The sequence below is a fragment of the Crocuta crocuta genome, unplaced genomic scaffold (genome assembly GCF_008692635.1).
Source record: "Crocuta crocuta isolate KB4526 unplaced genomic scaffold, BGI_CrCroc_1.0 scaffold133, whole genome shotgun sequence".
NCBI lineage: Eukaryota > Metazoa > Chordata > Mammalia > Carnivora > Hyaenidae > Crocuta > Crocuta crocuta.
In genome coordinates this window covers 4,454,461-4,474,094 of record NW_027529438.1, presented here as the reverse complement: position 1 = coordinate 4,474,094, position 19,634 = coordinate 4,454,461, and the positions used below count along the sequence as shown (strand labels likewise).

The 19,634-nt window shown below is 42.8% G+C and overlaps 1 protein-coding gene and 1 pseudogene across 1 annotated transcript in view; one reads left to right on the top strand and one right to left on the bottom strand.

Annotated features, from left to right (window-relative positions):
- Positions 1-5,477, bottom strand: part of SLAMF1 (signaling lymphocytic activation molecule family member 1) — a 34,137-nt gene extending 28,660 nt beyond the window's left edge. The window contains exon 1 of the mRNA XM_077760113.1: positions 5,322-5,477. Within this exon, the coding sequence (XP_077616239.1) occupies positions 5,322-5,397 (76 nt within the window). The 5' untranslated portion in view covers positions 5,398-5,477. The remainder of the gene's footprint in view (positions 1-5,321) is intronic.
- A 2,692-nt stretch (positions 5,478-8,169) lies between these two features.
- On the top strand, positions 8,170-8,346 carry LOC144228172 (ATP synthase F(1) complex subunit epsilon, mitochondrial pseudogene; annotated as a pseudogene).
- The last annotated feature ends 11,288 nt before the right edge of the window (positions 8,347-19,634 follow it).

Genomic DNA, 19,634 nt, shown 5'->3' with positions numbered 1-19,634 from the left:
TTATCACAGCCTGGTATGGCCGTTGGCTTCCAACTCCTCCCCCGGCATCCATACAGTGAACAGACTCATCTTTTAAACCTTTGTCAGATTCTATCTCTCTCTTGCTTTTAAACTTCCAGGACTTTCTAGCACCCATAGAAAAAATATTCAAAGGCTTTGTTATGGCTTCAAAGATTATGAGTAACCCTGTCTCTGACCCCTCTCCTGCCCTCTCCCTCCATTCATTGCTCTATGGTCGCACTGGCTCACACATCTCAACAAGAACATTCCCACCTCCAAGATTTTGCTTTTGTTGTTCTCTGGAAATCTCTTCCCTTCCATATCTGGATAGCTCACTCTTTCACTTTATTTTATGTTTCTGCTCAAAAAAAATTATTTCCTCTGAGAAACTGGCTCTGACCATTTTATATACAAAATAACACCCCTTCTGATTGCACTTTTATCACTGTCTGGTGATACAGTGGATATTTGCTTATTTTCTTTTTGTGTCCCTGGCTAGGATGCAAGGTTTTCAAAAGAAGGAATTTTGTTCTGTTCATTGTTTTGTTTCTAAGATCGACAACAGTAGTTGGTACATGGTAAGCTTTTAATAAATAACTATTCGATCTATGACTGCAAAAAATGACATTACCTGATTAAAATCTCTTTTACTTAGCTGTGCCCAATATGTAACTGAACTGAATAACTGAACTTAACCATAAGTTAATTCTCATAAAAGAAGGAGTCCATGACTCAGAGAGCATAGATTGTTCTAGTTGATAAGGAAGACAGAAAAGTAACACAAAACCGCCTGGTTAAGTAACGCAAGCACTTAGAAAGGACACAATTAGTATGTGGCTAAGATCGGCTGTTGGAGAATTGGACAGACCATATACTCTCCATACTAAAAATGCCCTGAAATCCCAGCACTGACCCAAAAAGGGCTCAGGTGGCATTGGGCTAGAGATTCAGAGGTTGGGAGAAGTATGAGGCAGTCCACCCGGGCAGAAATGAGGGTGACATTGGTGGAGACTCATAACAATGAAGGAAAAGGAGTTTATAGGACCAAATGGGGGGGAGTCCATCGCCAAAAGAATCAAAGAAAGCAAGTAGGAAGGGAAAGGGGACAAGAAGAGAAGGAACAGATGACAAAGGCAGGCTGAGTAGTGTCTGCACACTCACTCACGGGGAGTGGAATTGAACTTGGTCAGGAAGAGACCCTCACACCCTGCAACCCACACAAAAAACGATGACCTACCAACTGACTCCCTGTCAGTAGCTGGGTCTGGAGGGGGTACTAGAAACCAGCACCACCTAAACCCAAGTGGAAAAATAAGTGGGGACTTTAAAGTGGTTCACAAAACCCTTCAAGTGGAGTCTCTGCTCCTGAAACTTCCTACCGTCTGATGAGTGTTTTCCAGTGGGTCTGTGATTCAGTCAGCCCCTGTTTACTAAAGCGTCTGGGGGAAACACTGGTAGTTGTTAACACCAACTCACTTTCTTCAAGGGTAATTCTACTTAGAAAGTAGAGTGATTCACATGGGCCCGTGGATATTTTCCTGAAATCAGCAGCATTTAGCCAACCCTTCACGAGATAGGATTCTACCTAATAAGAGCCACCCCTCCTCTTCTTTCTGCCGGCCATGACACTTTCACATATGCTGGGGGGCATCTCACTATAGCATTTCTTTCAGGTGGAGGACAGGGTGGCACTTAACAGTTCCCACTTCTTACGGCAGATCTAGTCCCAGGAAGAAAAGATAATTTGTCCAAGGCTGCTTTGTAACCTGCAATTCCATGAGCCGCCCTCTTTTTCCCTGTTCCCTGATGCTGCTGGGTCTTTCTGTCTCGGAGTATTTGCATTTACCCCAACCCAAACGCCTGTTGCCACCCTTGTTTCCCTGGATGCTTCCTTCTGTCTTTCACTGACCCCCCAGCTTAGTCAAGGCCTCCCCACTAGTGTCTCCTATGCTTTGCATCACGAGTGTGTCTCACCCATCACACTTTTAACTCTGATCTAGGACTGCCACCCTTACTCAAGAATAAGCTTCCAGAAGTAGTAGTCACTGGGTCTGTTTTGTCCATTTGGACTCCTAACGCCCAGCTGGAACATAGCAGAAACTCAATAAATCTTTGTGGCTCAAGAGAATAAAACATTGGATGAGATAAATAAGTGAATGAACAGAGAGACTAAGTTCTCCTTACTCCCAAATCAGGAGATTTTATACTATCCCTCAGTATAGTATGGTGGCAAACGCTGGGGATCCTTCTCCCCGCTTGCCAGGTGAGGACATGGAAAACCCTTGGCTGTAAACCCTGGGCTTTAGGCTCAACAAACCACTTCCCCCTGAACACTTGGAACCCTCACCTCTGCATTGGTGCCTTCATCTGGAATATTCTCTTTAAGTCCTTTAAAAACCCAACCTACCCGATGTATCTACTTAGGAAGACACACTGCTGATAACAGTTTCCTCCAACAGGGGGGATGGAAGGGGGATTTGTCTCCATTGTACACCCTTTTGTACTGAGGAAGTTTTATAGATGTATGTGTGATACTCTTCCAATAAACAAACTAGCTCACACAAAAATTAAATGAAACCTTACTTGATGAAAGAAGTTCCTATCCACTTTCCAAATTCCAGACCAAATACTTCCATATGCCCTCTACTTCCTTCTGTGATTTTATCGCCTTCTCTCATCTTTTGAATATTCCTATACTTCCATTCAATTATAATCAATGTACATGCTCCAATTATAGGTAGCATGTTCTAATTTTCACCATGGGATCTGGATACAGATTTTAGCATCCTCAGTCCCACCATAAGTGTATCTACAGTCATTTATCGAGGCTGCTGAAGTCAGGCTGTGAGACTACAGAGAACCTGTTAAACCACTCTGTGTCTCTCATTCCTTTCTGTATAAAATTGTAATGGTAACAACAATAACACATATCTCATAAAGTTGGCATGAAAATTAAACGAATAATACACATAAAACACTTAGAACAGTGCCTGGTATAAAGCAAGCAGGTTGTACCTACTATTATTATTCTTTCAACAAACATTTGTGGAAGGGCTCTCCCGTACCAGACACTGCACTGGGTGCTGGGCAGAGGCTGTAGTTGTTCATTTTGCTTCCTCCACACCTCACACAATGCCACATTGTGTGTTCTTAATAGATAGTGGCTTAACGGGATTGTCCAAAGTCAGTCTATGGCTAAAAGCAAATAGCCCTGGTGTTCTGATTTCCAGTCTGGTGCCAGAGATTTGAAGGTGATGGCATTATTAAAGCTTCTGAGAAATAGAAGGTGCTGAGGCCTATATCTTGGGATGAATGGGGAGGTGAACAAAGTTGGGCCAAGTCTGGAACCCACACTCTTGTCCTTCATGTATATGAAGGAGGTGGGGTGGACCCACATGGAGGGGTACAAAATCCCCTTGAGGAAATTCATCAGTTGTAATAGATGTGTCCTTCTGGTGGAGGATGCTGATAATAGGGAGGCTGTGCATGTGTGGGAGTAGGGGGAAATCTTGGTACCTTCTGCTCATTTCTTCTGTGAACCCCAAACTGCTCTAAAAATAAAGTCTACTTTAAAAAATACCATTGAGGGAATGGAAAATTCACTTTATTAGGGGAAAGGACATGTGGACTTTTTGATTTTTACAATTCTGACTAGGAATTGTGAGGCAAGCTGAGTAGAGATGAGAGGGAGACAGGGTCCTGATTTTACAAGAATCATGCTTTTTGGTTGAATAACTGTCATGGTTGACCTGTCCCACTTGCAAAGCATTCCGTCTGTGTTTAATTGGGGTTTCACAAAAGGGTATGTATTTAAAAATAAAAACACTAAAAATTTTGTGCGTATTTCAGAGAAGACAGCTGCTGCCGATTGGGTAGACACGCCCCCCCTCCCCCCCCACCCCCCGTCGGGGCTGGGCTGCTTCTCACTAACCAAGGAACTCCCAGCCTCCAATGGAATATCTGTCAGCACCTGGTGTCATGGGGACACCATGGGCCAGGCTGGCCAGCAGACAAGCAAGCACAGAGATTTAAAACCTCCAGCCCACTGTTCAACCCCATCACTCTTGATGGTCACTTAGAAATATCCCCAAATGGTAGAGTCACAAATGGGGTGCACCTGGAAGGGCTTAAAGTGGTTCACTTTGGCTTTTTGAGCCCTGAGCTCAGTCACCCCTTCCTTAGACCTCAGAAAGCAGGCGCCATGGGTCTGCCTAATTCTGAGGGAAACAGGAGTCAAGAAAGGGCCTCTTTATCTGGAAGTCTAGCAAAAGATAGATCCCATGTGCAGCCTCTCCGACATCCCTAGCATATCTCTGGGCTTTTCCTGGAAAAGTCCTTAATGGATTTGCGGTCTTGAAAACCCCGAGTACAAAACACCCGGAGCGTCAGGATTTCCCCCCACCTTCCCTAATGCTGCTTCCAGGCCAAGCTGCCTCCCCCAGTCTAATTGAACTCCAGACATTTAAACACTCTTCAGTGAGCCCAAAGTCTACTTCTTGCGTGGCCTCTTTATTCTCAAATCCCTTTTCTCTTAACCCTGATACTACTAACAGAGAACACCAGCTCACCTTCAGAGGAACACAAGCCAGAAAGACAGGAGCAGAGCCCAGCTGCAAATGCTCTGTTGTGCATCTGGCATGATGGCTGGAGCTGCCCTGCCCCACAAGAGTTCCTAATTTGCATTTCCCATTTACTGTAACCAGCCCTGGACACCAAAAATCCTGGCCTCTCCCCCTCTTGCTGCTGTGGAAGGTTCTCTTCCAGGAAAGTAGCCACCAGTATGACCACACCATGGCCACTGCCTGTTCTCAGCTGATGCCTGGGGTTTTCACTTCTAACTTCTCTTCTCACTGCGGCCCTTCTTTGTTGTTGGACCATATTTCTGGTTTGTCTGCTCACGTATGTGACGATCCCCTTCAAGGTCAGGGATGTAGGAGTCTCCTCCCAGAGCTCAGCCTGTCCATCCCAGCCTGTCAGCCTGGGTCTTTGCCAGATACAAAACCAATCACTCAACCAGAACCTTGACCACAGCCTTTGACCCTGAAAGGCTGGTCTGGAATGTGACCAGTGCCTTTGGCTTAAGGCTCCTGGTCTCCCTGGAAACTAAGACTAGTAAGATTGAGCCTTGAAATCCAGGTTCCAGGAACTCACAATATTCCTTCCTCTTTGAGTCAGGAGAAACTCAGAAACAGTCTCTGAGGAAGCGGCAGCAGAACCCCAACCGCCAGCCCCCAGCCCCTGCAACTTCTCCCTGTCCCTCGGCTGGCTGACTCCTGGCAGGTAACAGTGGGACCCATACTCTCAAACAGATGAGCACTCACCTTTTCCACAGCTCCACTCCAAAGCCAGCGAGAGAAACAGCAGGAAGCTCAATGAGAGGAGCCCCTTGGGATCCATCAGCCAGTGAAGAGAGAGAAGGGAGCCCCGTGAGGAGCCCAGCAGCTGCTCGAAGATGCCACAGCAGAGCGAGGTCAGTGTCAGGCAGAGCTGACACTGCCGACTAGTTATGCATCAGGAACCAGATGGCTTCCTGTGTCGCTGGGACTTTTTCTGCCTGAGTCTTGAGGATTGCTCATCTCCTTTCAAGCTTTAAATCACTTTGCTGTTCCTAAGAAGTCCGAGTCAAGTGCTCAGACTAATAAAGCCGGGAAAGTGGCTCAGCAAGCCCAGCCTTGAGCAGAAATGACCCCCCTCCCCCCTTTACCCGCCTCTGCTAATTCTGCCTGCTAACTCCTCTTGGAGCACAAAGAATAGAGCACCTCAAAATCTGGGTCACTTAGTTCAAGGCTGGACTTGGATGACTGAACTTTAAAAGGTTCTTATGTCTTATGTGTGATTTGTTCCATAACTTCAGAGAACACCTCCACATGAAGTTGGGTCCTCTGCCAAAGCCACAGAGACACGGGGAGGGCAAGGGCAGATCAACAGGCAGAAACCCAATTTCCCAGCTAGGTGCAGTGCAGTAGAATTTAGTGAGCCCTGGGTTTTATTTAGAGGGGAGGGGGCACCTTCATTTCAGAGCTTGTGTCTAACTTTTTGCAGAAGAGAAGGGACTAGAATTGGCAGAAAAAATACATATGCTTTTCCAAGAGTTAAGCCACAAAGAATGAAACACTGGAAAGATGATTTTACTGGTGTGCAGGAAAAGACTTCAGCCCCTTGTTTTTTAAAGTCCATTTTAACAGGTCACAGGCACTCTCCAATGGGTCTCCCTAAGGAAATTAGGGTAACAAGGGCTGGTGATCTAGGTGAACTTGCCCTTTATCCCCACTGCTTTTCCTCCTCCTTCTCCTAACACCCAACTGTCCTCCCCACAATACTACCTGGTGACACACTGGAGCCAGCAAGTACCAACTCTTGAGAGCCAGTGGTTAAATTTTCAGGAATCTTGCAAGCTGAGTGGTTGGTAAACATTACCATTATTAAACATGTGAATTATGTGAAATTACAATTAAATGAATTACATTAAAACTAAGGGAATATAGGGGCGCCTGGGTGGCTTAGTCGGTTAAGCGTCCGACTTTCGCTTAGGTCATGATCTCACGGTTTGTGGGTTCGAGCCCCGCGTCGGGCTCTGTGCTGACTGCCAGCTCAGAGCCTGGAGCCTGTTTCAGTCTGTGACTCCCTCTCTCTCTGACCCTCCCCTGCTCACGCTGTCTCTCTCTCTCTCTCTCTCTCCTAGAAATAAATAAAAATATTAAAAAAAAAAACTAAGGGAATATAAACTCAAAACTCATTACTTCCTAATTAGTTCACAACATTTTACTATTATCTGGGCCCTGGGGACACTTACATGTATTGTATCTCTACAGTTGAACTAAAATACCAGATCATATGGGCTACTGCAGTTCTCTTCCCAGCCCTGCATTTGATGACACCAGGTTGGTAGTTTGAAATCAGCCAGGATGGAAGTATGTATACCATGGAAATTGGCAAATGATAGAATCAGAGCTTTGGCATAATGTTCTGTTGATTTTCTAGATGTAAGAAAGTGATGAAGAAAAGGTAATGATTCCGTTTGAACTTAAAAGCATGTCATGACTGTAGCCTTGATGTTGTATTCAATACCCATCATGTAATTTAGCAAAAAGTCACAAGCATCACTGATGAGCAAATGAGTTTGCAATATGTCTTTAATGCTGTGCATTTATTTAGCTTTAAAAAAAAACTGTAAGCAAAACGAGAATAGAGTGAAATATTTAAGGAATTGAGAGGAAAAAGAATGCCGGTCTTAAAGTCTGAGTCCTGAAAATTAATCCTTCAAAAGTGAAGGAGAATCAAAGACTTCCTTGGAAAATTAAAGTTGAGGGAATTTGGTGCCAGTAGTTTTGCCTTGCAAGAAATGTTCAAAGAAGTTCTTTAGGGAGAAAGAAAATACTATAGGGTAGAAACTCAGATCTACATAAGGAAAGGAAGACATCAGAGAAGGAATAAGTGAAGGTAAAAAAATAAAAAAAAAACACTTATTTTTCTACTCATAATTGACCTGACAGATAACACTTTATTCAAAATAATAATAGCAACAATATATTCAATTATGAGTGTTTATGTATATCTCTTGCCTGTATATATACTCTTGAATGCTTATATATAAGTGAAATGAATGACAATGATACAAAGGATAGGGGAGAGGAATTAGGATTATTTTGTTATATAAGGTACTTACACTACCATAAGACAGTATGGTGTTATTTGAAAGTGTGTTTGGATGAGTTGTAAATGTATATTGTAGAATCTAGGGCAACCACTAAAAAAATAAAATAAAATAAAAGGTATAATGTACATACTAAGAAAGGAGAGAAAAGTGCTTAATTAAACCACAAAAGGTAGAGGAAGAGTGGAAGACAATAATAACGACAAAGAACAAGGGAAACAAATACAAAATGGTAACAAATATGATAAATATTATTCTAACTATATCAGGGATCACTTTTCAATGTCAATGGTCTAAATGAGCCAATTAAAAGACAGAGATTGTAAGAGTGGATCAAAAAAATGAGACGTGATTGGCTTCTGGTGGGCAGCAGGGGCCATTAGGGAGGTGGAGCAGGGCAAGAAGTGGCAGGATTGGCACATCCAGGACCTGCCCCTTCTGCTTCTCAGGCCTGACTTCCTGTCGCTGGGCTGCCAGCCAGACCAGCAATAACATGTCCTTGCAACTTGGCCAAAGGTGCTCACTCTTGAGACACCATGGTGTTGTACTGGTGACAGGCTGGACTCAGGTACATCTGATAATTCCAGATCTGTGCAAAAGCAGTGAAAGATGCACTGACAACAGAATTCAAAACAAATGCCAAGAAAACTTCCGGCAGCAGCATAAAAATTGTGAAAGTGAAAAAAGAATGATCTACTCTTACTAAAGCTTGAAAGGCTATGTTTTCGAGGTGAAGATGTGTGGGCACATGTTAGGGCAGATTGAAAATTATCTCCCTTCATGAGAAAAAGACATACTTGTCTTGTTCACAGATCAACAATGACAATACATTGAAGTATGATTCAAAAAACAAAAAACAAAAAAGACCAAAACCCAACTCTATGTAGTCTATAAAAAACCATTTTAAGTATAAAAACACATATAAATTAAAAGTAAATAAAGAGGGGCACCAGAGTGGCCCAGTCAGTTAAGCCTCCGACTCTTGGTTTCTGCTCAGGGCATGATCTCAGGTTCCTGAGTTCAAGCCCTGCGTTGAGCTCTGTGCTGGCAGTGTGAAGCCTATTTGGGATTCTCTGTCTCCCTCTCTCTCTCTGCCTCTCTCCTGCTCGTGCTATCTCTGTCTCTCTCAAAAACAAATAAATAAACTTAAAAGTAAAACTAAATAAACATGCTAACAGTAATCAAGAGAAAGCAGGCATTGCTATGTTAATTTCAGACAAAGACATCAAAGAAAGAAATGTTATCAGAGATAGAAGGATATTGTATAATGTTATATCTTCTTCCAAGAAGACATAACAATACTTAACATGCATGTGCCTAACAACAGAGCTTCAAATATGTGAGGTGAAGACTGATAAAAATGCAAGGAGAAATAGATGAATCCACTATGACAATTGGAAACTTCAACACCCCTCTATCAGAAATGGACAGAAAATTAGTAAGGACACCATTGAATTCAAAGCCACCAGCAGTCAACTGGATATAACTGACACCTGTTGACTACTTAACCCAATAACAGCAGAATACGCATTCCTCTCAAGCTCACATGAGCATTCACCAAGATAGACCACTTTTTGGGTCACAAAACATACCATAACAAATTTAGAATAATAGAAATCAGGGGCACCTGGGTGGCTCAGTCAGTTGAGTGTCGAACTTCAGCTTAAGTCATGATCTCACGGTTCGTGGGTTTGAACCCCACATCAGGCTCTGTGCTGAACTCTTGCTCAGAGCCTGGAGCTTGCTTTGGATTCTGTGTCTCCTTCTCTCTCTTCCCCTCCACCACTTGTTCTCTGTCTCAATTTTTCTCTCAAAAATAAATAAATGTTAAAAAATTTAAAAAATAGAATAATAGAAATCACACATTATCTGCTTTCAGACCACAATGGAAATAAACTGGAAATCAATAGCAAAAAAAAATCTAGAAAATTCCAAAATATGTAGAGATTAAACAATACATTTCTAAATAATACACAGGTCAAAGATATCTCAAGACAATTTTTTTAATATTTTGAGCAAAATTAAAATGAAAACACAACTTATCAAAATTTGTGGGATTCAGCAAAAATAGTGCTTAAAGGGACATTGATAGCATTGAATGCATATAACAGAAAAGATGAAAGACCTAAAATCAAGAACATAAACTTTCACTATAAGAAACTAGAAAACAAAGACAAATTAATTTCAAAGTAAGCAAAAGAAAAGAAATAATAAAAACTAGAGTAGAAAGCAATGAAATTGAAAACAGAAAATTAATAGAGAAAAATCAATGAAAGCAAAACCTGGTTCTTGGCAAAGATCAACAAAATTGGTAAACCTCTAGTCAGGCTAAATAAATTTAAATAAAAAAGATATAGGACACAAATTACTAATATCAGAAATATAAGAGGGACATCACTACCAAACTCATGGACACTAAAAGGACAATAAAGGAATACTATGAACAACGCTATACTCACAAATGTGATAACCTCAATGAAATGGAACAATTCCTTGAAAAACGTAATCTACCAGAACTCACAAATGAAATAGGCAATCTAAAACAATCTAATTAATAACCCTCCAAACCAGAACGCATACTGATTCACTGGCTCTGTTTTGTGTTCCTAATTCATTCTATTCCATACTCTTTGTTTGTTTGTTTTTAGAAAGAGAGAGCATTTGTGAGCAGTGGGGTGGGAGAGAGGGGGAGGATCTTTTTTTTAGTTTAATGTTTATTTGTTTTGGAAAAGAGAGAGAGGGAGGGAAACACAGAATCTGAAGGGACACAAATTCATGAACCACAAAATCATGATAGAGCCAAATTGGATGCTTAACTGATGGACCCCTCCAGGCTACTTAAGAGAGAGAATCTTAAGTGTCTGACATGGCACTTGATCCCATCACCTGGGATCATGACCCGAACCAGATTTAAGGGTCTGACGCTTAACCAACTGAGCCACCCAGAAACTCTTATTCCATATTCTACCTCACTCTAAAAAAAAAAAAAAACAAAAAAAAAACAGGCAAAAACATTACAAGAAAAGAAACCACAGGCCAATATCTCTCGTGGACAAAAGTACACAAATCCTCAACAAAATATTAGCCAATGAAATCCAACAATGTATAAAAACTGGGATGTTTTTGACCAAGTGGAATGTATCCAGGCTTGCAAGCTTGGTTCAACATTTGAAAATCAATTAATCTATCCTATCAATGGGATGAAGAAGAAGAATTGCAATATCATACCAACACATGTGAAGAAAGCATTTGACAACACTGGTAATAAGAATTTTTGGCTAACTATGAGTAAAGAGAAATTTCCTCCACCTGATAAAGAATATCTACAAAAACCTACAGTTAAGCCATCAAGAAACCAAGATATTGCAACCACAGGAAACCAAGATAGGGGTAAGGTGACTACCATGAGGTTTATAATTACTGTGTCTGCTACACCAAGCTATTTCTATCAATTGTAAAGAGCAGACTTGGACAGACAAACAACTAGATACACAAATGATAAAGCCTTATTTTTATGAATCCATTTTCAAAAGCCTTCATATTCACTCCCTTATTTGATCTCTAACAGCCCTATGAAGGAGGTAGAGCTGGTGGTGGTGGAAGGCAGCACTGCACCAAACTTGGGAACCCTGACTTCAAGTCAAAACCTCTTTCTCTTTCCCTGGAGTGTACTCATTATCCCCATGAGTACCCAAGAAGGCAAGGAGGAAAGAAATTCCTAATTGAACTCTCTGGATGCCTGGGGCTTCCCCTATACATTGTTTCATTAATTTTTTAAAGCATTTATTTATTTTTGGGGAGAGCACAGCAGAGGAGGGGCGGGGGGGGGACAGAGGATCTGAAGCAAGCTCTGCTTTGACAGGCTGATAGCAGCGAGGCTGATGTGGGGCTCGAACTCACAAACTGTGAGATCATGACCTGAGCCGAAGTCAGACCCTCAACCGACTGAGCCACCCAGGTGCACTTCATTAATTTTTGTAACAGGAAAAAGCAGGTATAATTATCACTATTTTACACCTTGAGGTATAGAGCTGCTAAATAATTTGTCTAATGGTCCAGAGTCCCCAAAATGGAAGAAGTGGATTCAAATGTATTCCTGCATTTTTTGACTCCAGAGTCTGTGCTCCATCCATTCACCATCTCATTTCCACCACACTGGGCAAGAACCTTAGCCAATCTTCAGGCTCCTGTTGGCCAGTTGCCTGTTATCCATGGAACATTCCCTCTGGCAGAGGTGAATTTCTGGGCAACAGGAGAATCCGGAGTAAGCAGCATTTGCTATCCCTTACTTCCATCACCTGTGACAAAACAGCACTTCCTTTGGCTATATGGAACCCTTTGGCCAAAAGGAAATCTACTCAGAGTGAGGAGGATTATATACCTGTGGAAAAGAGTCCTCCCCAAACAATCTCCGGTAACAATGAGGTTATCTCTTACTGTTAAGCAGAAGAGTGGAGCATCCCTGTAAGATTTGCTACTCTCTCTCCTAACACTTTATGGCTACAGTGGCAAAGTGACCTGCCTACAGGTGCCTGGGGCTGGGCTGCCCCTGAGCATCCTGTCTTCCCAGCCAATGACTGTGCTCATCATGGCCTCTGACCAGAGAGCCAGCACCACAGGGAAGGATCACTGAGGAGCAGACCAGACTACCCGGCTACCTGGAGTCTATGATAAGCACATTTATCTGAATAAGTAAAATTAACACAACAACAACAACAACAACAAGCAATAAAAACCCCATAAAAACAAAACGAAAATACAAAATTTCCCCAAACTTTGAAATATCTCCTAGAAGACCTGATCGCAGAGTCTAAAATCAGCCTGGGGAAATCACTGGAAAAAACACCCTTCTGAGCCCTGCTGGGTGACATGAGGAAGCCCACGGGACAGGTGTCTGATACCAGGATTGAACAGACCAGTGGAGCAGACAGCCCTCTGGGGTTGAGACTGTAGGGCCTGATGGACACAGGGGAGGAAACCAGGGTATCAGGTGGCTCTCACACAGACTGAGGCCCAGGTTTTGCCCAACATCTTTATCATCAGCATTCATGCCAGTTGCCACCTTCCTGAGCAGATGGATGTACTGAGTGACCAGGCCTCAGAAAGGGGAGCTGGGGACATGGCCCTGTATGGCCTGTGAAGATGCCACTGACAGTACTTCCTGGCCTTAACTTGGTCTGTGATACTGAAATTGCTCACTACAAGGCCTTCCCAAATCAGTGCCTCCTCCAGGGTTCATATCCAGATCAGAACACTGGAATCTAGAGACTGAGGAGAGATATCTACAGGCATCCCTAATCTGAGGGTTACCTTCCCAAACTCTTGTCACTTCCACTGATGCTTCTGCCTTCTTTCCAGACCCCAGAGCTAATATGTGGAGATCCCTCCCTTTTCAGCCTTCCCTGGACTGACCCTGAATGTCCCTTGTCCCTAAAGTCTCCACAGCCTTTGAGAAGCATTCTTGGTAGGGCTTAGGGTGCTTCCTAGTATCCCCCAAATTACCCTATGTAGTAGCCATGTAGTTTGCTAGCCTGTTTTCTACTGGCATAAGCTGCTAGAGAGAGGGAAATGCCCACTCCACTCCACTCCTAGGAAGGAACAGAGTTTAGGAACTAGTGGCAGAGGCTGTTGAGTCACCAACCTCAAATTCTTTCTCTGCACCAGAAAGTGCCTCCCATAACTCTGATCTACCTTCTCCAACAGAGTGATAAATATAAAATCATTTGCAAAGTAACCTAGAAGCCCTGGATAACCATGGTCAGCCTTGTTATTCCCTTCATACAAAGCTCAAACTAAGGCCTCCTCTTCAGCAGTTCTACAAGACTCTTTGGTAAGTCCACTGAGTACTCTTCCTGCAAAGCCTGGCAAAAAGCAAAATTCATTCCTTTCTGAATAGTCCCACTCCCTAACCAATGTTCACTTTCCTGAGAGACAAAGACAGCTGCGGAGGAAGAATTGCATGCTCCATGAGGTCACTGAATGACCTTCTGAGATGCTGATGGGCCACATATGTAGTGGGATTCCTGCACCACCATGCCAGGGACATAGGTTGACCTGAAGTGAGTCCAAGAAAGAAGGAAAAGCTAGAGCTCTAGCTGGGGTCACTGGAGAGAGTGGTGAAGTGTGGGAATACAGATGAAATACAGCAAGGAAGTCTAGTAGCTTCCTCTTCTCTATCCACCTGCCTGCCCCAGTGCTAACCACGAGGAAAACATTCTATCAGATTGAAATATAATGACCCTGAACATCCTTTAATGATGTAATCATACGAGGACTTACACTTAATTATCAACCACTCAAATGACTTTATCAAATAACATGTCTAGTTAAGAGCAAGCTGTGTGGGAAATGGGGTGTTTGATAGGCTCTGTCTCCTCTTTTCTAAATTGTAAATGTCATATGGTATTGAAGAACATTTTAAAAGAAGTAAAATCTTCTGTAGTTTTCTAACCTTGTCACGACAGCTTTCACAGCTGCAAATCTCCAAATCTTTGTTTACAAGGCATTAGAGTAGACTGGCTTAGAACTCTGGGTCTGTGGTCAGACACACCCGGGTTCAAGTCCCCAGCCTGTTATTAATAAATCATGCGACCTTGGGCAAGTTGCATAATCTTTCTCAGCCTTTCTTTCCTTGTCAACAACAAAAAGATAAGGAAACACTTCATAGGGTTGAGGGACACTAAATGATATCAGTGTAAGTAGGGTGCTCAGTGAAGAACCTGGCATGTGGTAGCCATTTTGTACTTGGTATCTCTCATTTTCATTGTTTCCTGAAAGTGGCCATGAGTAACTAGATGATGAATCGCGTGTAGCTCCAACAGGTGATGCACAGGAAGTAATACATTGTGGCCAAGATCAGGGATGATCCTCAGAGACCTGGACCAGAATGCCATAGGCACCCTCACAATGAATATCATTCCTGGGCTTCCCCGTGAGAAGTAACAGTAACTTTGCAGCAGAATTTAGAGATGAAGCACATGACAGGCCATTAAGAACTGTTAGCAATTTAAGACAGAAAGGTGAATTTTCTGCAACAAGTATTTAAAAACCCTGTTGTTTAAGGAATTGAAAATCTCGGTGTAGAAAATCACATTTCATAGAGAAAAATATCAATCAGTGTTTTAAAACATAATAGGAACAATACAATTAAATATAAATCAGAACAGAAAATGTAAAACAGTGAAAACGTGAACTGAAGCCTTAGCCACACCTGATTCAGTTTTGTAGAACCCACATATGGAGGGATTTGAAGTCAGAATCATGCAGCATAGTAATTATGGTTATTGGGTAATGTACATATAACCGTAACTGTATAAAATACCTGTAGAGTGCTTGTTCTGTAGGATGGATCTGGTCACCTCAATTCATTCTTTTGCTGTATTATGAAATTTCAAGTAAAAAATGCCTCTGGGCATGATCATAAGTAAACACCTGATAGTTGGACTAGTTATAAATAATGGTTGCAGTCAAGATGCTGGTGCCCAGCATGGAGGCTGTGGAAGTGATCGACGTTCCTTCCTGAGCTGTGGCTTAAGTGACATTTCTTCTTGCCTCATTCCATGAGCAGGTCTGAAACCAAACTAACTGCTGTGCACACACTTCTGTGTTCTTTTTTAATTAACATAATACATAAAGATGTATTATTATAGGCTGCTGCCTAGTTTTATGAACCATTATTTCTTAAACAGTATTGTGTTAATTATCTTGCCTTAAGAGGAGAGCAAAAGAAGATAATGAGATTGTTTAAAATGTTATGCTGTAGAAGGTATTCCATGGGGTGCAAGCATAGACCATACCTGGAGGCAGAGGCTTCCTTCTTTAGTTTAACTGTTTGCTTTGTTGATGACAGAGTTAAAACAACAAGCAGCGGTCCCATCCTGCGACGTTGTATTGCCTTTAAGAAGGATGGCTCCCAGCTTCCTGTTCTGATGATAGAACCAGGGTAAAGGCCATTAAAACGCTAAGCCCTGGCCTTGTCAGGACCCCAAGCGTTTGGGATATTAAGCCTTGTGTGCTCAGATGGCACTCTGAGATCTAGGTGTCCTTCTCCAGCTTTCCTTCTGGTGAGCTCATCCCACAGGGACTTCTGCAGAGGGGTCCCCACATCCTGGAGGGTCTGCCATTCCACACTGAGATGGAAGGCTGGGAGAAAGAGGGGCAATCCATCACTTCCTATGTTGCTTACTGAACTCTTCAAAATATAAGAATCGGGGTGCCTGGGTGGCTCAGTTGGTTAAGCGGACAACTTCAGCTCAGGTCATGATCTCTCAGTTCGTGAGTTTGAGCCCCGCATCGGGTTCTGCGCTGACAGCTCAGAGCCTGGAGCTTGCTTCCGATTCTGTGTCTCTTCTCTCTGCATCTCCCCTGCTCATACTCTGTCTCTCTGTCTCTCAAAAATAAATAAACTTTAAAAAAAAAAAATCTACTTGAACCACCTGGGTTCTAAATTCAGCTCCTTCACATAAGAATGCCAGGTCACAGGGGCGCCTGGGTGGCTTAGTCGGTTGAGCGTCCGGCTTTTGCTTAGGTCATGATCTCGCGGTTCGTGGGTTCGAGCCCCGCGTCAGGCTCTGTGCTGACTGCCAGCTCAGAGCCTGGAGCCAATTTCAGAGTCTGTGACTCCCTCTCTCTCTGACCCTCCCCTGCTCACGCTGTCTCTCTCTCTCTCTCTCCTAGAAATAAATAAAAAATATTAATAAAAAAAAAAAAGAATACCAGGTCACAGGTGTGGAAGAATAGGAGAATCCCCACAACAAAAACAGCTTATCTTTGCCACGAGCTCTGCAGTGGGTCTAGACCTTACTATTACTATCCCCAATTCACAGATGAGGAAACTGAGGCTTAGAGAGCTAAAAACTTGCCTGAGGCCACACAGTGAATAGGAAACCGGAACAGAACTGGAACATAAGGTCTACTACCTCCTGCCAGACTGGTCTGGGATACATGCTGCCTAGCAAAGTCTTTTATCACTCCTTCTGGGCTCTGCATCCCATATTCTAATGTATTTATCATTAAGTATCTCTGACCCTTGACTTCTTTGGTATTTCCTGCTCTCTTCTTAGGAACTACCTCTGTTTGCCCTTAAGGCCGTGTCTTTCCCCTTCCCTGGGCCCCGCTCCCATCAGCCCTTCAACCTCTTCAGCTTGCAGGTCACTTCTGACCTCTGGCTCCCATACATGATTGCTGTCTTGCTGGCTTTTTCAGTTATCAGTCTTCTACAAAGACCCATGCTGGGCCTGCCACGAGCATGGTCCTGCTCTGCTTGCCCTAGATTTCACCTTGAGGCCCACACATCTTGATACTTACGCTGTCTGTTCTCAGAAATCTCTAAGACCTTAAATACTTGGCCCCACCAGCAGTCAGTTCTAATTCTTCCTCTAAGATTAACGCATGTGATAACTCATGCTGCCGCCCAAAGTCCCTGAGGGTTCAGGTGTGACCTGACACTAGTGAAACTTTTTCTAATTGCAGAAGTATTTGTAGCTGAAGGAGTATGGAGTCAGAAAAATAGGAATTATAACTACAGGGACTTCATTCACTAGTTGTGTGACCTGGGATAAATCACATTGTTGGTGACACTCCTTTCTCTCATCTATAAAGTAGTGCACTGCGAGTTTACTCTTGTCACAGATGCTACGATGTGCCGTTTGGGTCTCAGAGAACCAAAGCAACCATTTCCCAGTTGCTGGAAGAACCGGGGAAGTGTCCCTCCTTGGGAACTGCCCTCAGTCAGTTCCTTCCTTGAGCACCACCTACATCCAACAACTGATCAGCTGGTCACTGAAAGGATATAAAAGTCTAGTCCCCTTGCCTCAATTCGGAGTAGCCTTTAGGGGGCATCTCAGCTCTGGAGCTCTCAGATAATCAATCAGCTGAGGCCTTTGCTCCAACTGCTTCCAGAGTTCAACTTTTCCCCCTGCTTGATCCTGTGTTCTTCACTTCCCACAGGTACTCCAGTACTTCACAAGTACTTTGGTACTCTTCCTGGTCACCAGTCACCATCTCAGAGTCTACTTTGGGGGGGACCTGACCTTAAATGTCTCATATATTTTCCAAGTGGTAAAACAACATAGTGTATATAAAGTACAGTATTTGATAGAGCATGGGCACTGAATATTTGCCAGTTCCCTTCTTTTCCTCATTGTTTTGTCTTTCATTCATTCCTAAGGATTCTCTGCCTATTGAACTGAAGTCTTCCAACAGGAGGCAATGTCCCTTCTTCTGCCTGATCCAAAAACTTTTTTTCACAAATAATTAAACAAACTCTTAGAAAGTTGTTCATCTTCTTGATGGAAGCCACCAAAAGTTTTGAACAGGTAAGTGACCATATTTTGTATTTCTGCTTCAGATAGATTACTTCAACCACACTATGGGAAAGATGTAGGTAAAACTGGAAGCAGGGAGGTGATTAGAATAATGGTTTCCATTAAGGAAGTGGTAGGGTGGTGGGAGAGAAGATAGTCCTTGGGAGATTCATTTCATAGGTGGATTTTGCAGGATTTGGTGACTGACTGGACAGAGACGGACCTGTATACAATGGCTTTTAGATTTATGGTGTAGTCTTCAGGCATACAGCAATGCTAGTCTCCAAGATAGGAAGTATAGGAGGTAAAAATAACTTTGGGAAAAAATTGGGAGTAAGGGTATAAGATTAGTTTGTTGGTTTGGGATATTTTTAGTTTAAGTGTTTTTGGTTCATCCAGATAGAGCTTTCTAGAGAGTACTTGAATACACAGAGCTCAATTTCAGAGGAGAGGTATAATGTGGGGAAACACACACACACAACCTTAGAAGCTATTTTTCTCTCTCCCTCATTTCACCATCATGAAGCTGAGATTTAGAGGTTAACACTTCTGAGGGACTTGCCAGAGGCAATGTGGACCGTTTTTACAAAGCCATGACCAGAAACCAGGTCTTTTCAGTCTAGGTCAATGAACCCACCCCCTCACTGAGTTTCAACTTGCTCTATTTATATTTGTATTTCCCCAATCTAACAATGCCTGACATACTAATTACAACCATTCATTGAGGTAGGGCTGGCTTCTCCTCTCCACATCATCACTGGAATTACATCTCAACAGCATCTTGGAAATCATCAGACCCAGGGAAGTCCTATTTAGCCACCAAATTTGCATTTCCCCAGGTACCTTCCAATTCCCCTCTACTTCCTCTGAGAGCAAAACCTTTATTGTGCAGGTCACACCCAGGGGCAGGCTTTGTGCTGCCGAATGGAAGATTGATATACGCAAGAAGAATAGAAAGAAAGTATTATTTTAGGTACAGAGATCATGGGAAAAAACCTAGACCAAAAGATCTTGTCTTGATTCACTCAAATTAAAGTCCTGAGGCTGGGAAAGAGGAGGGAGCAGTTTGAGACTTAAAAAAAAAAAAAGCAACTAATACTTATTTGAGTACTTACTGTATGCCAAGCTGAATGATAAACTCAGGTAAACTCATTTAATCCTGATGGAAAAAAAATTTCACGTTTTTCACTTGAGGTAACTGAGACTAGAAAGTTTACTTTTCCTGAGATTCTAAAACTTGTAATTGGTGGGTGTTGGAATTCAGATCCAAGATGGTGGCTCTAGAGTTGATGCTCTTCCAGAAGCTTCCAGTGTGCTCTGGGAGGTTAGATATAAGCTTACAAGTGGAACTCATTCCAGTGCTTTTCTGAGGTGCCAACAAGACCTCCAATGTTGCCATTTTAACAAGCCTTGCAAAATTCAGTGGTCTGGGGTTTGAGAGAATCCAGGAGACTTGTATGAACATAAGAGAGAAAATAGATCAAGTCCCAAAGGGCTCCCAGTGGGCATCAACAAATCCCAAAGGATAGAGAAAGCCTCTTTGACTTCCAGCGTCATCTCTGCTGGTAACTTGTTACATGGACTTGGGCATGCCACTTCCCTTTCTTGGTCTTCCAGGATTGAAGAAAATATGGGGAAATACAAATTTTGTGGGCTTCCCTGCTGATGATTTCCGA